Source organism: Sphaerodactylus townsendi, unplaced genomic scaffold, assembly GCF_021028975.2.
Source record: "Sphaerodactylus townsendi isolate TG3544 unplaced genomic scaffold, MPM_Stown_v2.3 scaffold_26, whole genome shotgun sequence".
NCBI lineage: Eukaryota > Metazoa > Chordata > Lepidosauria > Squamata > Sphaerodactylidae > Sphaerodactylus > Sphaerodactylus townsendi.
The window spans coordinates 230,742-249,275 of record NW_025950429.1 but is presented as its reverse complement, the minus strand read 5'-3'; the positions used below and the strand labels follow the sequence as shown (position 1 = coordinate 249,275).

The window sequence follows — 18,534 nt, the reverse complement described above, 5'->3', positions numbered from 1 at the left end:
GGAGCAGCTGGGGAGAGGCTAAAGGTGGGGACAAGGCCAGGATCCCTGCCCCCCCCCCCACTCCTCCCAGCCGCATTCCTGGCTGTTATCTGTCTCTCCCCCCCCCCCCCCCCCACTCAACTACAAGGACTTGGCCTGGCTGCTGAGGAATGCTCAGGAAGGATCCAAGCAGAGTCCACTGAGTTGCCTCCTCTCCCACTGGCTTGCTCCAGGAAGAGGTGTGAAGGCCATGCTGGGGCAGCAGAGTCCGGGGGAGGGGGGCAATTTCGCCATTTTAGGTGACTATGCCTCTGCTTGAGACAGGTCTGTGTCCAGTCATTTGGAGAACAGGTTCCAGCCAGGTGGGCCACACATTAGTCTCAGAAGGGCTGGAGCTTTCCCCACCTGGGAGGGAGGGAGGGAGGGAGGCCTCTGCAGCAGCCGGCCCAGCTCTCTCCCCCACCCCCACTCCATTACAAAGTATTCAGAGGATGCTACGAGTGTGTGCAGGTGCCCCATGAGGTCACAGCCGTGACGCACTGATTGCATCATGCGATACCTGCTGTGCCCTTAAGCCTACTTGGTGCACTTTTCCAGAAACAGGACGATCTTGGAGGAGAAGTCTGCAGGCAGGGCACAGATATTGGGCCAGCTGCACCAGCAGCATCGGGGGCGCGGGGAGCTCAGCAGCGGGACAGAGCCGGGGCACCCGCGCCTGGCGCCAGCCCTGGTCCGAGCACGTGCCTCCTGACCGCCAGGGCCGGCCGGCAGCTGACCCTTCGCGGCTTCTTCCAGGGGCTGCAGTCATTCACACACGCGTGTCGCCAGGAGCGCGCGCCCAGCCGGGCTCTCCGTCGCCGGCACGCTCGTACGAGGCAGCCCTCGGGGCACGTGGAGCTGGGCGTGCGTCTGCCCCGGCGAGCGAGCGCCGCTACATAAACCCGGCGCCGCCGGCTCGCCCCGCACGCTTCGCAGCCCTGCGCCCGTGGCCGCTGCCCACCGGGGCCGCTCCAGCCGTCCTGCCGCTGCTCCGGGAGCCGCCTTCGCCACAGCCGGAGCTGCAAGCGCCGCCGCCGCCGGAGCCCAGCAGCGAGGCGTAGAGGCGGCAGGAAGGAGTGGGGCAAAGGGGAGCGCAGCGGCCCCGCCGGGCCAAGGAGAGGCGGCGGCGGCAGCAGCAGCAGCAGCAGCAGCGCGGGAGTCCCGGCAGACACAGCCGCCCGCCGCCCCGACTCGCCCGGCCCGCTGCCGACTTGTTGCTCCGCTTGGCCGCCCGCCTCGCCTCGCCTGTTGCGGGCCGGAGGGGGCGGGGAAGCCGCTGGCCGCCTCCGCCACCCGGCCCAGCGACGCTCCGCGGCAAACCCCGCAGGGCAGCCGAGTTCGGCCCGCGCCGGAGTCCCGCCAGGCAGCCCGGATCGTCCCAAGAAGGCGTCCTCGCCTCGGCCGCTCTCGCGCCTCCCGCTGCGGGCTGCGACCTCGCTCGGCTGCCTCCGGCCCGGCCCGGCCCGGCCCGCCACAGAGCCGCGGCCCTTCGCCCTCGCAGCCGGCAGGGCCCCGAGGAAAGTTGCCCAGCAGCGCCCCGACGGGGCTCCCTCCTCGCGCCGCCGCTCCTGCCGCCCGCCGCGGGCCAGACTCCCGGGGGGCCGGACTCCGGCGAGGGCGCCCCAAGTCTCCGCTCCGGAGCGCGCCTTCGCCCGGCGCCCTCCGGCCGCCCATGGCCCCGCTCGCCGCCCGCGGCCGCCGCCCCACCTAGAGCCCCGCGGCCCCGCTCCGGCCCAAGACCCGCTCGACCGCCGCTCGCCGCGCCTGGCCTGGCCTGGCCTGGCCCCGCCATGGAAGTGCGGCTGTACGCCCGGCCGCCGGCCAAGACTTTCCGCGGCGCTTTCCAGAGCCTCTTCCAGAGCGTGCGCGAAGCCTTCCACAGCCCCGGCGCGGCGCGAGAGGAGCCCGGCCCCAGCAGCCACCCGCCGCCCGCCGCCGCCGCCTCCACTTTGCCGGCAGCGGCAGCAGCAGCAGCAGCCAGCCCGGCGGAGCAGCAGCAGCCCGGCGGCGCCCCGTCGCCCACCTACCTGCCGCTGGAGCAGCCGCCGCCGGCCGGCAAAGGGCTGCAGCAGCCGCCCGAAGAGCGGGACCCTCTCCCGGCGGCCGCCAGCGCCGCTTCCTCGGCGGCTTCGCTGGCCCTGCTGAGCCCTCCCGCGTTCCAGGGCTGCGCCGCGGACCTGAAGGACTTCCTGGGCGAGAGCGGCGCCGGCGGCGGCGGCACCGGCAGCAGCCCCCTGCCGCTCCTGGCCCCCGACGCCGAGGGCCCGCCGCCGCCGCCGCCGCCGCCGGGGGGAAAGGAGGGCTTGCTGGGCGAGAGCGCCAAGGAGCTGTGCAAAGCCGTCTCGGCCTCCATGGGCCTGGCGCTGGAGGCGCTGGAGGCGCCCGGCGCCGACCTCCTGCCCACCCGCGGCGACTGCATGTTCGCGCTGCCCGGCGTGCACCCGCGGCCCCTCGCGCTGGGCGCCTGCAAGATCGTCGAGGGCCCGTCGTCGTCGGAGGGCGCGCTGGCCGTGGACGTGGCCAGCCCGCTCAGCCTCTACAAGAGCTCGCCGGAGCTGGACGAGGCCGTGGCGGCGGCGGCGGCGGCGGCCGGCCAGGGCCGCGACTTCTGCGCCTTCCCGATGGCGCTGGGGCCCCCCGGGCGCATCAAGCTGGAGAGCCCGCTGGACTACGCGGCGGCCGGCGGCGTGTGGGGCGCGCAGTGCCGGCGCGCGGGGGACCTGGCCGCCCTGGCGCCCCACTACGCCACCCCGCCCTGGCACCCCTTCTTCGCCGACGACGGGCAGCCCTACGCGCCCGGCCCCAGCTCCGCCGAGGGCCTGGCGCCCGGCCCCTTCGCCTACGCCAGGAGCCCCGCGCCCTCCGGCCAAGAGGGCGCCGAGCTGCCCGCCGAAGTCTGGTACCCGGGCGGCGTGGTGGGCAGGCTACCCTTCGCCCCCGCCGCCGGCTGCATCAAGACCGAGCTGGGCCCCTGGCTGGACGGCTACGCCGGGCCCTACGCCGACGTCAGGTAAGCGGCCGCGCCGGGGCGGGGGGAAGGGCTGGCCGGGCAGCCTCCCGGGTCTCAGGTGCGCAGCAGGACTGGCCGACGGGGCCCCCAGAAGCGCCCCTTTCCGGCTGGCCCGCCGGCGCCCTGGCGCGGGTGGGCGCGCTTTCTGGGGGTCCTTGGGACGTTCAGCCTGGCGAGCCCCCGCGGAACCCGAAGAAGCCTCGCGACTGGCCCCACCACCCGCTGGAGCAGAGATCTGCCCCGGCGCTTCTGCGGGCCCAGCGCTGCTTCTGCCCATTGGGGCTGCTCCAGGAGTTCCCCCCGAAACTGAAGCTGGCGGAAGGGGGGTGTCCTCAGGGTAGTTCTCGGCACAGATGGTCCGAAAGGGTTTGGTTCTGTCTCAGACACCCCCCATCTTCCTTTTCCTCGTGTGGCATCCTGACCACTGCACCTTAAATCTGAAGACGGGTGGTTGTAGCGCCAGACCCCGAAGAGCGCTTTCTGCTCCCAGGGGTTTCCTTCTGTTTTTCCCAGCAACAGACTGACACAGTTCTCTGAATGGAGTGAGGGGCTGTTGCACTTTTTCTGGAACTTCTGAGGTAGAACCGGGAGATGCATTCGCTTTCGTAAATATGGTTGGCCTTCCTTGAGTTTTAATTTGTTTGGAGATTAAGATTGCATATTTAATTATACAGACTTTTTTCCCAGTCATCTTTAGGTTAAAGAAGAGACCTGAAAGTTCTTGATTTTTTTTTTAAACAGGCAGGTAGCAGATTAGAGTGATGTTTTTGTTTTCTTCTTAACCACAGTAGGAAAATCATCATGCAGTGGATAGGAATGAGCTACACTATGGCTTACACATGGCATAACTCTGTGTCTGTGTGTGTGTGTGTGTGAGCGCCTCAGTGCCTGTGGCCTAAAAATGCTGTCTTTCAGCTAATGAGACCTAAAAGTCCCCATTATCTCTGGTGTGGTGGCAGTCAGTGGTTGAGCTGCACTCTGCTGGTCTGAATGGGCTGGGGACCACTCAGCTCCAATTCTCCGGTATCCACTCATTTCCCACATTCTCCCACTAGTAGTTGATTTGCTTAACAAGGTGGCATCATTATAGATTTTTTTAATAACATCCCCCCCCCCCCACTATTATTTTGCTACCTTTGAGCCAGTTGCACGAAATTAGGTTGGAGATTCTGGGCACAGGTCCCATTTCGCCAGACTCCATGTCGCTGGTGGTGCCTGCAAAGACCTGCTCAGTGGCTGAACCGTGAGTCAAAATGGAGCCTGGTCAAGTTTCTTCCAAGAGTCCAGCGTCAAGGAAGGGTTTGGAAGACCTTCTCACTCTTGAAGTGTCCAGTGTCTGCTCATGTACAGATGACTTATTTTATCCAGACAACGACGAATATCTTACAAACAATACATTTTTCATCCACAGTTTAAATTTTATTTGGGGGGGGGGGTAAGGGAGTCAAAAGTGAGATGTTTTGGAAGCAGAGGCAGCTTATTGGATACCTGACCTGGCTGGTCTCGCTGATCTATTAAAAACAAGTGAGCTTTAGGGTTTGTCAGGTGGTCCCTCCATCCTGTTTTTGCTCACTGGTATCATAAGTTCTGTTGATGCTTGAGCCCAGTGCTCCAGCCGCTGAAGCTGAACTGCGAGCTGAGTCTGGTCAGTTCCATTGTCCAGGGTAAAGCTGTTAAGTAAGCCTAAATATACTGTGTAAAAGAAAATCACACCACATGTATCATGGACCCAAAAATGAAGCTTCTCTGGGGTATGCGTTGGGCTGTTCGATAAGATTTGATGGTCTGCAACCAATTGAGGGCATTTAGCTAACTAATGAGATTGCGGCAGCATCCGATTCAGAGGCTTCCAGGTGAGTGTTGGGGGCATAAAAACATCATCAAAATGCAACCTTCAGTGACTCAGAACCAACAGGGACTGGAGAGACTGGAAATAGCAGCAACAAAGTAGAGCAGAATGCAACGTTGCACAAAGTTGTTGCAGTCATCGCATTATACTTTACAGTTCATACTAGGCATTGCCAAATTTTATAAAATTCAAATTTGCTTGTGTGTAAATTATAAGTTGTACCCACTACCGTTGTGATGTGTTTGAATCAGGCATTGCTTTTTAGCCATTTGGGAAATGTGAAAAATTGTATTGTTGAAAAAGATGGGAGTTTTTGTGATGTTCAAGTGTGTGTATGAAGCTCGTTTTGATGCTGCTATCTGGCTGGTCTTATTTCAAAGGCTTGATCAGTCCGCCATTTTCTCCAGACTTCTCCATACACAGTCACAGTGTAAGTATCATGTTCCACTGGCTCCTTGCGACATCTTTTGGTCTTGCTTTACTCAATAGTACCTTTGTGGTCAGGGGCTGTTTGCCCATAGTCATGCTAAACTGCTACCCAGCCATTGCAGGTGTTATCTATTGGGTAAACACAGATACACACAAAAGATTTTCTTTTTTGATGGTACTTTGCTGAGGAAAGCCTGTATGTAGCTGTTGGGAATTTAATTCCAGATCTTCACGGGGAAAAAACTCATGTATCGCATTTACATGTTTTATAGTACATATCCATATCAGTTGCAAAAGTGAAAATAGAAAATAGGTTTTCATGTACAAATCTCAATGAAGGGACTGTAGGTCAGTCTGAACAAGAATTTTTTTTTGTGCAGGTGGTTTTAGATATGCAAGCCGTATTCCTGAGCATCACAATTGCTCCCACTGAACTCACGGTGTCTCTGTATGGTTCGTGTGTAGAAATCTGATAGATTTGGATGGCGAATCCAACCCCAGCGAACCCAGGTTTAAATGAATCAAAATAAACCTCGCTAGATTGAATACAGTTGACTGTCCTTTCCCTCAGTGACATTTAGTTTGGGTCTCATCCAGCTCACCATGGAATCTAGTGGGAAGCCTCCCATTGACGTCAATGGGCCCAGACTCGCTCTTCGCAGTCGGTGGCCGTGCGATCCTGTTGCTGCGTTGGAGCCTGGCAGTCCATATTGCTGAATTTTTTTTCTGTTTGTGAAATGTCTCTTGCAGTGGGCCTGTTTGTGTCAGTCTGGGAAGCTCAGTCTTGTGCGGGCAGGAATCGAAAGGGCCACTTTCGGCTCAGTGTCTGTCTCGTCAGGATTTGTAGGAAAGCTCTGCTGGCGTTCCCAGAAGTTTTACCACCAGCGCCATTTTAACTCTTCACCAATTTCTGGGCATTTCTTACCTTCTCCAATAGCTGGATTCGACCCCCAGTTTTGTAATGTCAGGCCTTTAGAAATACATGAAACAATGAAACCTTAAAGGACAAATTATCCGATATATTTAATATTATTGATTAAATAATTTAAATACAATAATGCATTAAATTATGAACCTGATGATGCCCGCGTACTTTTTGGACAGCCCAGTAATCTGGCTGTGATAACTGGAAGCTGAGAGTGGATTAATTTTTCTGTAGGCAGAAAAATATTCTTATTTCTCTTTGTATATTTCTATGATTAAAAGACTTCAGTTTCTAACCCTGTTAACATACCAGCGCCTCTCCCATTAATTTCAGTGGCAGAATTACACAAGTACCTATTTACCAATGAAAGCAAATAACTTGAAGCAAACTTAACTTTTAAGGAAACAACCCCCAGCCCTCAGCTGACCACTCTCCGAAAGCACGAATATCTCTTTGGAGGGACTGCGAAAAATGGGACACTCGTCTGGGTCAGTGTAGTGGAATATGCAGATGTGTGGCCTCGAAAGTATGCTGCTTTCCCCCTCTTCCATTTTTGCGGGCAGATACTGATTGAATGATTAGCTGTATTCAGTTGGTAGTTATTTGATCTTATTGGTCTTCCATTTTTTTTGCTTCTAATTTTTCTTGTTCTTAGTGACGAGAGACCCACCCGCTTAGGCTCGCGGGGTGGAGGGTGGCCAGAGCACAGACGAAGGCAGCATCCCTGAAGGATGGGGCCAGGATGCCTCTGCGCCCCCCGTCGTTCTTCACAACGTTTGAACTGCATCTGACTGTGCCACGGCTTTGTATTTAGGTTTTTTTCCTCTCTGGCGTTTAAGTAAAGAGCAGAGAAAATTGTGTGTGGTCTTTCCCTTGTTGCTATTATATGGATCAGTCTCCTCAGAGGTTATTTGTTTTCTCAGAAACATACTTGCCGTGTAACTTTATGATTAGCTGCCTGGTGAGTGGCTTTTGATTTACTCCCCTGATGGAAGGAGATAAGCAGTGAATAAATTGTCAGTGCTATGATAAGAGTTTCTGATTTATACCTATGGCCCCTTTACACAAAGAACTGGAGCAAAAGCATGCTGTGGTTAAAGTATTTTTCTTAGGCTTTCTTTCCCCCAGCTTTTTTGGTTGAGAGTGTCCATCCTTTGGCACATAGGTGAGGCTCTGTATGTCCAAAGAGCACTTTAGATAATTAGTCTAGAATCTCTCCTGCCCGACTGTCGTGTGCGGCTCTGCCGGAGAGACTTACCAGGGAGCTGCCTTCTCCCTCTTCCCCACAGCTGCGAGGGCCGGACGTGCTCTTTTGCTTGTTGTCCCGTCCACTTTCAAACTGTGACCATGGGCTAGCTGTAAGCTGTTTTTAGACTAGTTGACTTATTGTCAGGGGATTTAAATCTCCGTAGATCCTGGGATAACATTAGATTCACTATTTCTTTTACTATTAATTTAGAAAATATGCATTTTCTAGAGACCTCCTCTCTAGAGACCTTCTCAAGGCATCTCGTAAGTAAGAGACTGGCCCGCTGACATTGCATGAGATTGGTGCTAGAGCAAAAGGAAGATACACTGCCAGGTATTCATCCGGACATCCTGGAGCTTAGTGGGCTGAACCCTATTTCATGTAGCCTTGAAGATGGGATTGGAAACCATCTCAGGTGCCGGAGGAATTGGTGCCAGCGCTGAACGATGTTTTGACATTTTTCCCTGGGTGCCCAAAGGTGAGGAATCTGAAGTGGGCTTTTTAACATTTGATTTTGGTGGTTATTGACTTGTCAGTATTTTTACAGCAATGCTACTGAGCACGTCCCAAGTGGTTTTGCTTCATCTGTGTAAACACATTTGGGAGCAGAGTAGGGGGAAGTGAGCACCCACTTTCTCTTTGCTATTTGACCTTGGAACTCTAATTCCAGTGCATTGCCTGTCACTTGCCACCCGTCCATCAGACTTTATTCCGTAAACGCTCCTTCCTTTAGTGCCGCAGAGGAAAACTGGTGTCCGTAAGAGTTTGTTAGCGGGGCCTCGTCTGCCAGCAGACCTTTGGTCTGGGTCTCGTCTGGGTCTTCTTCAAACTGAGTGGTTATTTTCGCTGGAGGTGCCTCCTGGATTCGCCTCTGGAATCAGCCGAGTGGGGAATGAAAAAGTCAGCTTGCTTTGTAAAGAAGAGCCTCATTGTTTGACCGTCCTGTTGAACCTTGTCTTGAATATGGTGCTTAGAGAAAGGCGGGCAGGAAGGGCAGCCGCTTGAGTTGAGCGGGTTCTCCCCACACTGATGCTGAGTCCCAGAATTTCCTCAGCTGCGAAGAGGAAGTCAGTTCAATTCTGCACATAAAAGTTACTGAAGGGAAGGCAAGGAATAATGCACACATAGAGTACGTTCAAATGGCCTGGCACGTTACTCTTCAGAAATCCACCAGCAGTGGGGGGGGGGGGGGGCATTAGTATCAGCATCAAATTAGTGGGCTCTCCTTTGAAAGTTGTGAGCGCCATTTCAGTCTGTTCAATAATGGAACTGTTCAAAACCAAGGTTGCAGCAATTCTTACAAGATCATCTCTCAGGCAGGTAGTGAAGAAATAAGGGACTCTCTTGTCTGTTCCCCAAGCATTATTGCTTTTTTTGAAATGTAGGTTGGACTGGCAGGCAGGCTAAACGGATTAAACAAATTAGAAGGAGAAAAAATAAGCTGAAGCCATCAAGGGGGGCAGGCGGCTTCGCTTTGTGACCGCATTTCCCCTGACTCTCTCGTACTGCGCTGTTTCCCGCCTCTGCCATTTATTTGCTAATTATACCTTGACTTTTTATGTTCTGCTGCAGATGGTTATCTTTCCAGAGTGGCTGCCGTCTCTCTTTCGCTCTCTCTGTGTGTTTGCGTGTTTATGGAGTGGTTTTTTTTTAATTTTGATTTTTGCAACATCAAACATACTATTTTATGGCGCAACTGTAGTACTAATGGATCCTATCTGTTCCGTAATAAGTGCTGCTTGAAGAAATTATTGCAGGGCTTGGTAAAAATAGTAATAGAGAATTAATAGTGAGGGAAAGACAGCAGTATGAATGCGGGGAAGGTGTTTGTTTTTCACTTTTTTTCTCTATTAAAATATATTTTCCAAAAAAACACACCAAGTTCTTGAATGAACCCATCCTCTTGGAGTCTGCCAGTGAAAGTGGTTTGTTGGGGTGGGGGGCTCTGGCTCTTTTGGGGCAATAGATTAATTTTTAATTTATCCATGTCAGCATACGTATCCTGTAAGAAGGTCTTCATCCAGAGACAATGATAAGTTGTATTGAAACACATAGATCTGCAAATTGCAAGTGATTTGTTCCATGAATTTCAGTGAAATTTAAGCACATCTAATTTCCTCTGGATTGGGGCCTTTGTTCAGAAGTGCTGAAAAATATATATGAACATTAGGATCTAAAGCTTATAGATTTTTTGTTTGTTTGTTTGTTTAACATAATCTGGAATTTTATCTCATCCTTTTCTTTGTATTTATCCGCATCGCTTTAAGTAGTCTTGCTTTACTATCAATTGGTAAAGAATACTGAAAATCATCTATTTGTTGCAAATAATGAAGTCTAAAAATTCAAGAGATTTTGGAACATGTTGATCTAACATGTATTTGCAGTGAAGTTCTTAGTGGAAAATAATTAAGAAATGTTTGAAATTTTCAAAAATGGGAATGGCCAGTTTCAGGTGCAGTCCTGTGCGTGGGACAGGCATGATCATGGCAGTGAACCTCATTCAGTAGGAGTTTTGAACTCAAACACAAGAAGATGATAGTAGCTTTTCAAACATGTTCCTGTTGGCATCTGTAAAAATAAGATTGCTCCATGTTCTCTAATGGGTACCTCTGACCTTTTTCTTCCAATTTAATGGGAATAGTATGCAGATGTTTCTTTTGAAGATCAACGGTGCGCGGAGGAATGTTGCTTCTGAAACCTGCCCTTCTGGCTGGCTTTCAGATACACTCTCAAAGTCCATGGTCTCTAGAACCAGTTTTCTGCCCTGTGAATGCCAGGTAATTGCTCAGATCATCGATGTGATAAATCCTGACTTATGGTGAAACAGTTTGGGGTTTTTTTCCTTCTGATCGGTTTCTCTGTCTTGTCCCATTCACCTCTCTTTACCCTTTATTAGTGTGAGTTCACAGAGTGTCTGGGTCATGTTACCTCTGCTACCCTGAGCCCTCCCCTTCTGTCCTTTGCCCCCGGCAGGTCCTGATAAGACAGGAGCTGAAAATAGAGTGAGCTGAGAAGCTGCGTGTTCGTCTGATTCATTTGCATGGACATCCTGCAGGTGTGCTTGATTTTTGGTGAGGTCTGTACATTATGCACTTCACGTGGGGATGTCTCTGCTGACCACATGGAAGCCTTTGATCCAGCAGACACTGGTTGGATGTACTGTTTGGAATGTATGATGAACCTGATTTGATGCCCAGGTACACAGGCAGGGTGTAGTTTATGGTGGCATCTCTTTTCTGGTGCCCTTTTCAACTGTAGACTCACCAAAGCTGTGACCTCTGTTCCTTCAGACTCTGGTTTTGGTGTCCAGAGACCGGGAGGGAAAGACTAACACAAGTGGAATGTTCAAAAGCATTTACTATTCGCTTTGGTGGAGGCTGCAGAGATTAGAACCCTTATCGCATACACCTGTTAGCAGACTTGTTAAGTTGCCATTTTCTAATTACAACTTGGTGCTAAGGACAAAAGTCGCCTGCCAAAAGGTAACTCAGCCAAGGATTTGAATGGAGGTTTTACAACCTAAATAATGTTAGACGCACTGAAGGATATTGTGAGCCACCCCATCATCCTCTTCCTTTTATGTAGAGGTTGTCAGAATTTAACAAAGTTTAAAAGAGAAGCCTTGAAATTGTTGTGACTCTCTGGAAAAGCGGCCTCAGCTTACAGTATGGTCAGCATCTCTTCCAAGAGTGCCCAGTTAGAGCTATTTGCACGAGCAGACCCTCCCGTGGAATGGCTCCTAGATTTGGATGCTTCAGACTGCAGGTGGGTGTTTATTTAAAAATGTCAAATTATTTTAAAATTAAATGCTTGGAGCCATTGCACAAAGAACTAGTTTTCTGTTTCTTCTTCTTCTTCCTGACATTCTGATTATCTGTGTGCAGGGATTTTTTAAATGGAATATTTTTTAAATATTCAATCGTGTGATACCGCACATTAATTCAGAAGTGATGCACTTCAAAATCAGTTTTACTATGTGTTCTGCTGTACGTTAAGGCCAAAGATGTTGCATTTAAAAAGCACACTGCCTGCCACTAAAAAAAAAAAAAGGCAACAAACCCCTCCCGCCCATAATCAGTTTATTGGACATTAAAGATAAAATAGCTGACTCTGAACTTGAGGAAGGCAGGTCAGAGATGAAGAGAAGATGAGTACCTCACAAGAGTCAACGTGAGAGGAAGGCCAGGGCACCATTATTGCCGCTTCACTGTAATGGGCTGGCCACTGTGGGAGAGGGGGGGCTGGACTGGGTGGCCATTCGTCTGATCCAGCCGGCCCCCACTTGTGCTTCTGGGGCTTGATTGTGAAGGGAAAGGAGGGCGCTGCCCTTTCTGGAGGATTCTTAGGGAAGCTCCGCTGTCCTGCTGCTGCTGAAGACAGATGAGCCCAGCGTATGGAAAGCCCTTTGGGAAAGGGGGGGGGGGAGCAGTTAAGACAGCAAACTCTCATGCGCACACGATTCTGCCCGACATAGAGGACCATTACTTAAAACAAACGTAGAACTTCTTATGAAATACAGGTATCTTCTCCAATTTAACTGATACACACTGTCTAATATCTGGCATGGTACGATACCTATTGCTGTATTATTTTGCTTTTAACTTGCTAAACAGATCTATTTTTATTGCAATTTTATATTAGATTGTATTTTTACATTGATGTGTAGGGGTATTTACTGTCATTTGCTCTGGCTATTTCTATAAAAAAAAATCTGAAGTGATTCGATCCCCTCTAAGTCAACCGTCAAGTTATGTGGACTATTTCCTTGCTACTGAACTATACTTGAGACTGCAGAATGTGTCTGTGTAAATCTTGATCTATCTATGCCTATTAAAGGTTAATAAAGATAAAGATTAAAGAGGACCATTACCAGAGCCTCTAAGGAACACAAACGTGGACAAAGGAATCCTTGAAGAGCAACCACTGGGCAATGTGGGGGAGGGGACAGTGCCTTTCGTAGACAACCACAGTGCCGTTCCAGCTAACCCTGTTTACTAATGTACAGAGGAAGGCAATGAAAAACCACTTCTGTTTATCTCTTACCTTGAAAACTTTATGATGAGACAATCCTAAATGAAACGAAATATATCGTTCTGGATGGTAGAGCCCCCACCTTGGATGGCACTTTAGTAGCTGCTGGTGAAGAGCCGGATACAAGAACAACCAGCGCTGTTCTTAATGTCTTTTTGCATTTTGGATTGTCTCCTCAGATTACTGGCAGAAAATAGTGGAACCTTTAAATGGCTCTTGGGGAAGGTTAAAGCAGAAAGTGGCAAAGCAGGATTATAGCTGAACATAAAGAAGAGGGGAATAATGGGGGATTAGCAACTTTGAAGTTGGCAGTTAAGAAATAGCAAACGTGCAAGATTTTCTGCTCCTTGTCCCCATCCTCAACCAAGAGGGAGACTGCCACCAAGAAGTGAGAAGGTGATTGAGGCTGGGAAGGGTGGCCATAAAGGAGCCAGTAAAGATTTTTAAGTGTAAGGATGTGTTATTGCCAACCAAGATCAAAATAATTCATACTACAGTCGTCTCTCTTACTATGTATAGATGTGAAAGTTGGACAGTGAAGAAATCTGACAGGAAGAAAGTAAATTCTTTTGAAATGTGGTGGTGGAAAAGAGTGTTATGGATACTGAGGATCACCCCAAAAAAGTTGGGTCTGGATCAGAATCAAGACATAGTTCTCCCTAGAACCTAAAATAACTTCTCTGAGGCTATCGTAATTGGGTCATAATATGAAAATATGAGGCTCTCTGGAAAAGACAATACTAGTAGGAAAAGTTGTAGGGAGCTGGAAAAGAGGAATGACCCAACATGAGATGGGTTGATTCCATCAAGTCAGCCTCATCCCTCGGTCTGCAAGACCTCAGCAAGGCTGAAAACAAGAGGATGTTTGGGCAGACATTAATTCATGGAGTTGCCAAAAGGCAGAAGAAACTTGGCGGGTCTTAACACATACACACACCCCATCACACACGGGTTGAAACCAAGGGCGGCTAGCCCACAGATAGCCCCTGTTCTCCCCGGCGTGGCCTCCTGGCCCTCTGCCCCAGAGCCCTCCCGTGCTGAGGAACAAGCTCTTCCTGTGGTGCAGCTGTTTGATGCTGTGAAAAGCACAGACTCCCTGTCAAGGGAAACCATTTGGCTTTAATAGCAAAAGGCTGCAATAAACAACAATTACCCTTTTTGCATAGTGCTCTGTGAGATGACAGTATCACGGTATCAGTCTCCCAGGACTGCAGGTGAGGGTCTGAGGGGGCAAAGTACCGAGACAGCTCTAGGAGAACATATGCGAAATAAGACACAATTTCTTTCCTCCATTGTAGCCCTCATGTCAGGAGTGGCCGGACCTCTTTCCATTCTCTGCCAGATCAACACTTTCATCTTTGTAAAATTGTGGCTGTGATGCCTGGTGATATGCTCCAACGCCCCGTCCAAGTTTAGCTCACGCCACTCCTGGGAGCCGGAAAAAGAAATGGGAGGCCAGAAGAGCCTTTTGGTGGGAATTGGTCTTTGACCTGCAAGGCTGTTTTGAGGTCCTAGAATTCCTTTTCAGTTGAGTACGCTTTTATCCTGCCCGTTGCTCCAGAGAGCTCTGTGTGGCATAGGTGGCCCTCACGTTCTCCATTGTGTGTGCAAAGTGCTGTCAAGCCACAGCTGACTTACGGCAACCCTGTAAGGCCATGGTGGCGAACCTTTGGCACCCCAAATGTTGTGGACTACAATTCCCATCAGCCCCTGCCAGCATGGCCAATTGGCCATGCTGGCAGGGGCTGATGGGAATTGTAGTCCATAACATCTGGAGTGCCAAAGGTTCGCCACCACTGCTGTAAGGTTTTCAAGGCAAGAGACCTTTGGAGGTGGTCTGCTATTGCTTCTGCATGGGTTGAGAGAGTTCTGAGAGAACTGGGACTGTCCCAAAGTCACCTGGCAGGCTACATGAGGAGGAGTGAGGAATCCCACCTGGTTCTCCAGATTAGAGCCTGCCACTGTTAACTACTGCACCATGCTGACTCCTCTTTCTCTGTTAACTTAACTAAGAAGCAGCTACATGAGTGTCTGTCCAGTAGACAACTTGGGAAATAATCCTTTACCACCTCAGGAACTCTCTCCCCAGGAAAAAAATTGTTTGTCTTCTTCTGTGGCATCTTCTGTCAGTGGATGAAAACCTCTGTTTTCTATTTTGTTTGTTGCTCCCTCAGTGACCTGTCATTCCTAATCAGTGTTTTTATCTTCTGTATGTATTTAAACTCTTTTAAACGTTGTTTTAATGGTGTATGGGAGGGGAATTGATTTTAATGGTTTTATTATGCAATTTTAATGTGTTGGTTTTAAGTTGCTAGCTAACTTAAGGGCAGAAAGGTAGGATGGAAGTAAAATAAATTAGCAAGAAATTCAAATGTCTTTAGACAAGTGCCCTCCAAACGGCAGGTTAGCCAGTCACTGAGGCAAAGGCTCCCATGGCAGGGTGGAGTTAACAATTACCAGGTCAAGCCAAAGCGAGGCACTGAAAGCTTTTGAAGTGAATTTTGAAGCACGAGTTCTCTCTCTCCAACATGAATGCCTTAGTCTGGCACCCTTTGCCCTCTTCCCCAGGGACACGTGGAGACTTCTTTCCTTCCCTTAGTGGAAATGGTTGTACTGCCCTCTCTGCCACCAGCTTTGAGTGTGCATGATGAGTGCCACCAAGTCACTTCTAACTTATTGCGATCCTATGAATTAATGACCTCCTCGCCACATCTCAATAGATCTTGGGAAGTGAGGAGAATCGGACCTGGCAAGTATTTGGATCTCTCTCCCCCCACTCCCTCCCTCCCTCTCCCTCCCTCCCCCTCCCTCCCTCCCCCTCCCTCTCTCTCTCTCTCTCTCTCTCTCTCTCTCTCTCTCACACACACACACACACACACACACACACACACACACACACACACACAAAGTCCCATGCAGGTCTTGCAAACAGAGGACTGAAGTTTCCTTTATAGAATCAATCCATCCCATGTTGGGGCTTTCTCTTTTCCTGCTGGCTTCAACTTTGCATTATGGTCTTTTCTGGTGACTCTTATACTCTCATAATGTGACCAAAGTACAATAGCCTCAGTTTGGCCATTTAGAGCCAAACTCCCTAGAGAACTCTAGAGAGAGTTCAGGCTCGGTTTGATCTAGAACCCACTGATCTGTCTTTTTGGCCAGCCACAGTGTTAATAAAGCACGACCTGCAGCACGGCCCCTGGAGACAGTTCCCATAGAGGTTGGCAGTGGTTTCCAAGGTCAGTAAAGTGGGTGGCAACTGGAGACACTGGTAGCGTTTTTACTCCCGGGCGTTGCTGGACTCCATGATCTTAGGCCCTGGGTGGAGACATTTTTATCGTCCAAGACTTTTCATGTGTTTTCGATGGAGGACCCAGCAGAACCGTTGTGTACATTCTTGTAAATCCTGTGGACATCCTTTTGAGTTTTACTGACATTTTTCCACTTCTTAATTCCTGCCATTGATGTTTCTTGTGGTTTTATCATCTTTCCAACTTCTTTGTTTTGCTGTTGTGCTCTAACCACCTGCCTTGCTTTTAATTTGCCGCTATATGTCTCTGAAGACTTCTGAATGGGGGGGGGGGGATTTTTCTTGCTGTAGTTGTGATTCATGATTATTTAATTACTTGGCTAGGTGTGCTGCTATTTTTTTTCTTTCATTAGCTGTGCCATTAATTTGTTCCACATTATTTATGAAGGGACACAGGGGTCTTCAAACTATGGTCCCCCAGATGTTCATGGACTACAATTCCCATCAGCCCCTGCCAGCATGGCCAAGTGGCAGGGCTGATGGGAATTGTAGTTCATGAACATCTGGGGGACCATAGTTTGAAGACCCCACTAGGGTGATGTTAAGTGTGTTGTGGAACCCTAGTTGCACTTTTATTTTTGATAGTGGCTTTATTGATTGTTACTTGCAATGATAAATTCTTGAGTATCCACAGATTTAACCTGGCTGGTTCAGTGACAGTTTAGTTTATTCTGTTCTCAACTTGGAAAAGAAAATCACTTAATATCTGTAACAGGATTGGGGCTTTCTCTATTGCTGCTGGGAGAGAGCCTGAACTGAAAAAATTAATAATACAAAGGATTCAGGTATTTTGGATGTCATTCCCAATTTGTCAGAGAAAAGGTGCAGATAGAATTAAAGGATGGTGCTTCTATTTTTTAGAAATTCCTTTGGCTTTTTGCTTGGTACAGGAAAGTGTGTGTTTTAAACTGTCACTACTATCCTTGCTTGTGTGAGCTGTTTGCTATTCTATTGCCTTTGTTCCTATGGAATGCGGCTGGTTCCTATAAATTGATTACGGATTTCTCCCCCAGCCGAGCTCTCAAATAGTTCTTTCCTGTTTGACTGATGTGGCAGTTGGAATCAGGGTTGCCAACTGTCTGGAGAAAAATGTCTTGTCCTTTTAATTGAGGCTTAGTGGAATGGGATTTTTCCCCCAGGGGCTGTTTACCTCCATGCCATGAAAAACCTCAGCTGCTCATTTCCACACATCAAACTAATATTAGGGCGGGGGGGGGGGGGGCATTTTTCTCTAAGCCAGATGGCAACTCTGCGTGGCCTTGATTGGCCAGGCTTCCCTCTTCTGGTTCTTGGATGCTTCACGTGCCTGCATCCTCTGGATTCTGGGCGAGGGAGGGCTTTGACGAAACCTGTTCTTTGGTTGGCTCTTCCCACTGATGAAGGGCTGTCCTGGTCGCCTGTGGGGAGCCACAACTTCCTCAGTCAAGCAGTTAAGGAGGACTCTTTTGATCTGAAAGAGACTGAATAAGCTCTTCCAGTTTCTCTCAGGCTGGGGATGTGCCACAAATCACTAGCATAATACGTGTGGCCCGGATGGCTAGCAGACACCTTTATTATACCTATTTTCAGTTCTCTAGTGTGAGATTTTTGGTATGCACAGTTTTGGTGTGATGGTGAGAGCATTTAATGCCAAAGTGAGTCAACAAATCCTTTATGGGATCCCCATCTGGATAGGGGCATGGAGCAGAGAGGTTGAAAGGGTCCAGTCGTACTTTCTGTATAAAATCCTTGGCTTGCCCCATTCCATTCCCTATGCGGCCCTGTGCTTAGAAACAGGCCAGCATCGGCTGGAAACTCTGGCCTGGTGCCGTACATTCAAGTTTTGGGCCAGGATTTGTTTTAATCGAGATGAACTGGACTATACATTCCAGGGACGCTCCATCCTCCACACAACCCAGTGGTGGGTTAAAATCGAAGCCAAACTTAATGAGTTGGGCATTTCCTTGGAGGACCTGCTAATGTTAACAGAGCAGGAGGTCTATGGGGCTATCAAGAAGAGACTTTTTGATAGAGAGTTTCAACAGATGCTAGAGGAAGCTAATAAAACCTGTTCCCCGATCTCTCTGGGAATACCTGTAGATAGATTAATTGTAGCCCGGTACCTTTATCTCCTGGTTGAGGCCCGGTGGCGTAGAACAATCACCTTAGCTAGGTGTAATGCCCTGCCTTCTTCCTTTAGCCTTGGACGCCACCTTGAATTCCACATAAAGAAAGGAAATGCCCGTGTGGCATGAGTTCTGTGGAAACAGTATCTCATATGCTGTTGGATTGTCCTTTTTATGAGATAGGTAGGAAGAAGCACATAATCCCCTTCCTGCATGGAAGTGAAGGCATTACAGATAAACAGAAGGTTATATATCTTTTAAACAGCCACAACTACGAGCTGTTGGAAGTGGTGGCTAAATTTTAAAATGGTGTTATTTTAACTCGTCAGAAGTTGTAAAGGATGTTATTATCTTGCAATGTTAATGTTAAACTATTTATATGCCATTAAAGGTATTCGAAATCAAATCGAATTGTAATCATGTGATGGTGATTTTCCCCTTTATTGTATTTATTAATTAGATTTTTTAAGTTGCCACCACAGCCAAATGGTGGCAGCTTGCAACATTAAAAACACAAAGGCAGCTAACACATATAAAACATTAACATTAAAATATTAAAATATATACCTTTTTACCATCCCACTAATGGTAAAACACCCCAAACTTAT

General features: G+C 49.5%; 2 protein-coding genes across 2 annotated transcripts in view; both read left to right on the top strand.

Moving 5' to 3' along the window:
- The first annotated feature begins 229 nt into the window (after positions 1 to 229).
- On the top strand, positions 230 to 1,203 carry LOC125425295 (putative uncharacterized protein MGC34800). The gene is made up of 2 exons (XM_048482895.1): positions 230 to 278; positions 577 to 1,203. Exons 1-2 carry the CDS (start codon positions 230 to 232, stop codon positions 1,077 to 1,079), a joined length of 552 nt encoding a protein of 183 aa, XP_048338852.1. The 3' UTR covers positions 1,080 to 1,203.
- A 605-nt stretch (positions 1,204 to 1,808) lies between these two features.
- AR (androgen receptor) overlaps positions 1,809 to 18,534 on the top strand; it is a 234,500-nt gene continuing 217,774 nt past the window's right edge. Inside the window, exon 1 of the mRNA XM_048482896.1 lies at positions 1,809 to 3,028. Coding sequence (XP_048338853.1) covers positions 1,809 to 3,028 — 1,220 coding nt within the window. The remainder of the gene's footprint in view (positions 3,029 to 18,534) is intronic.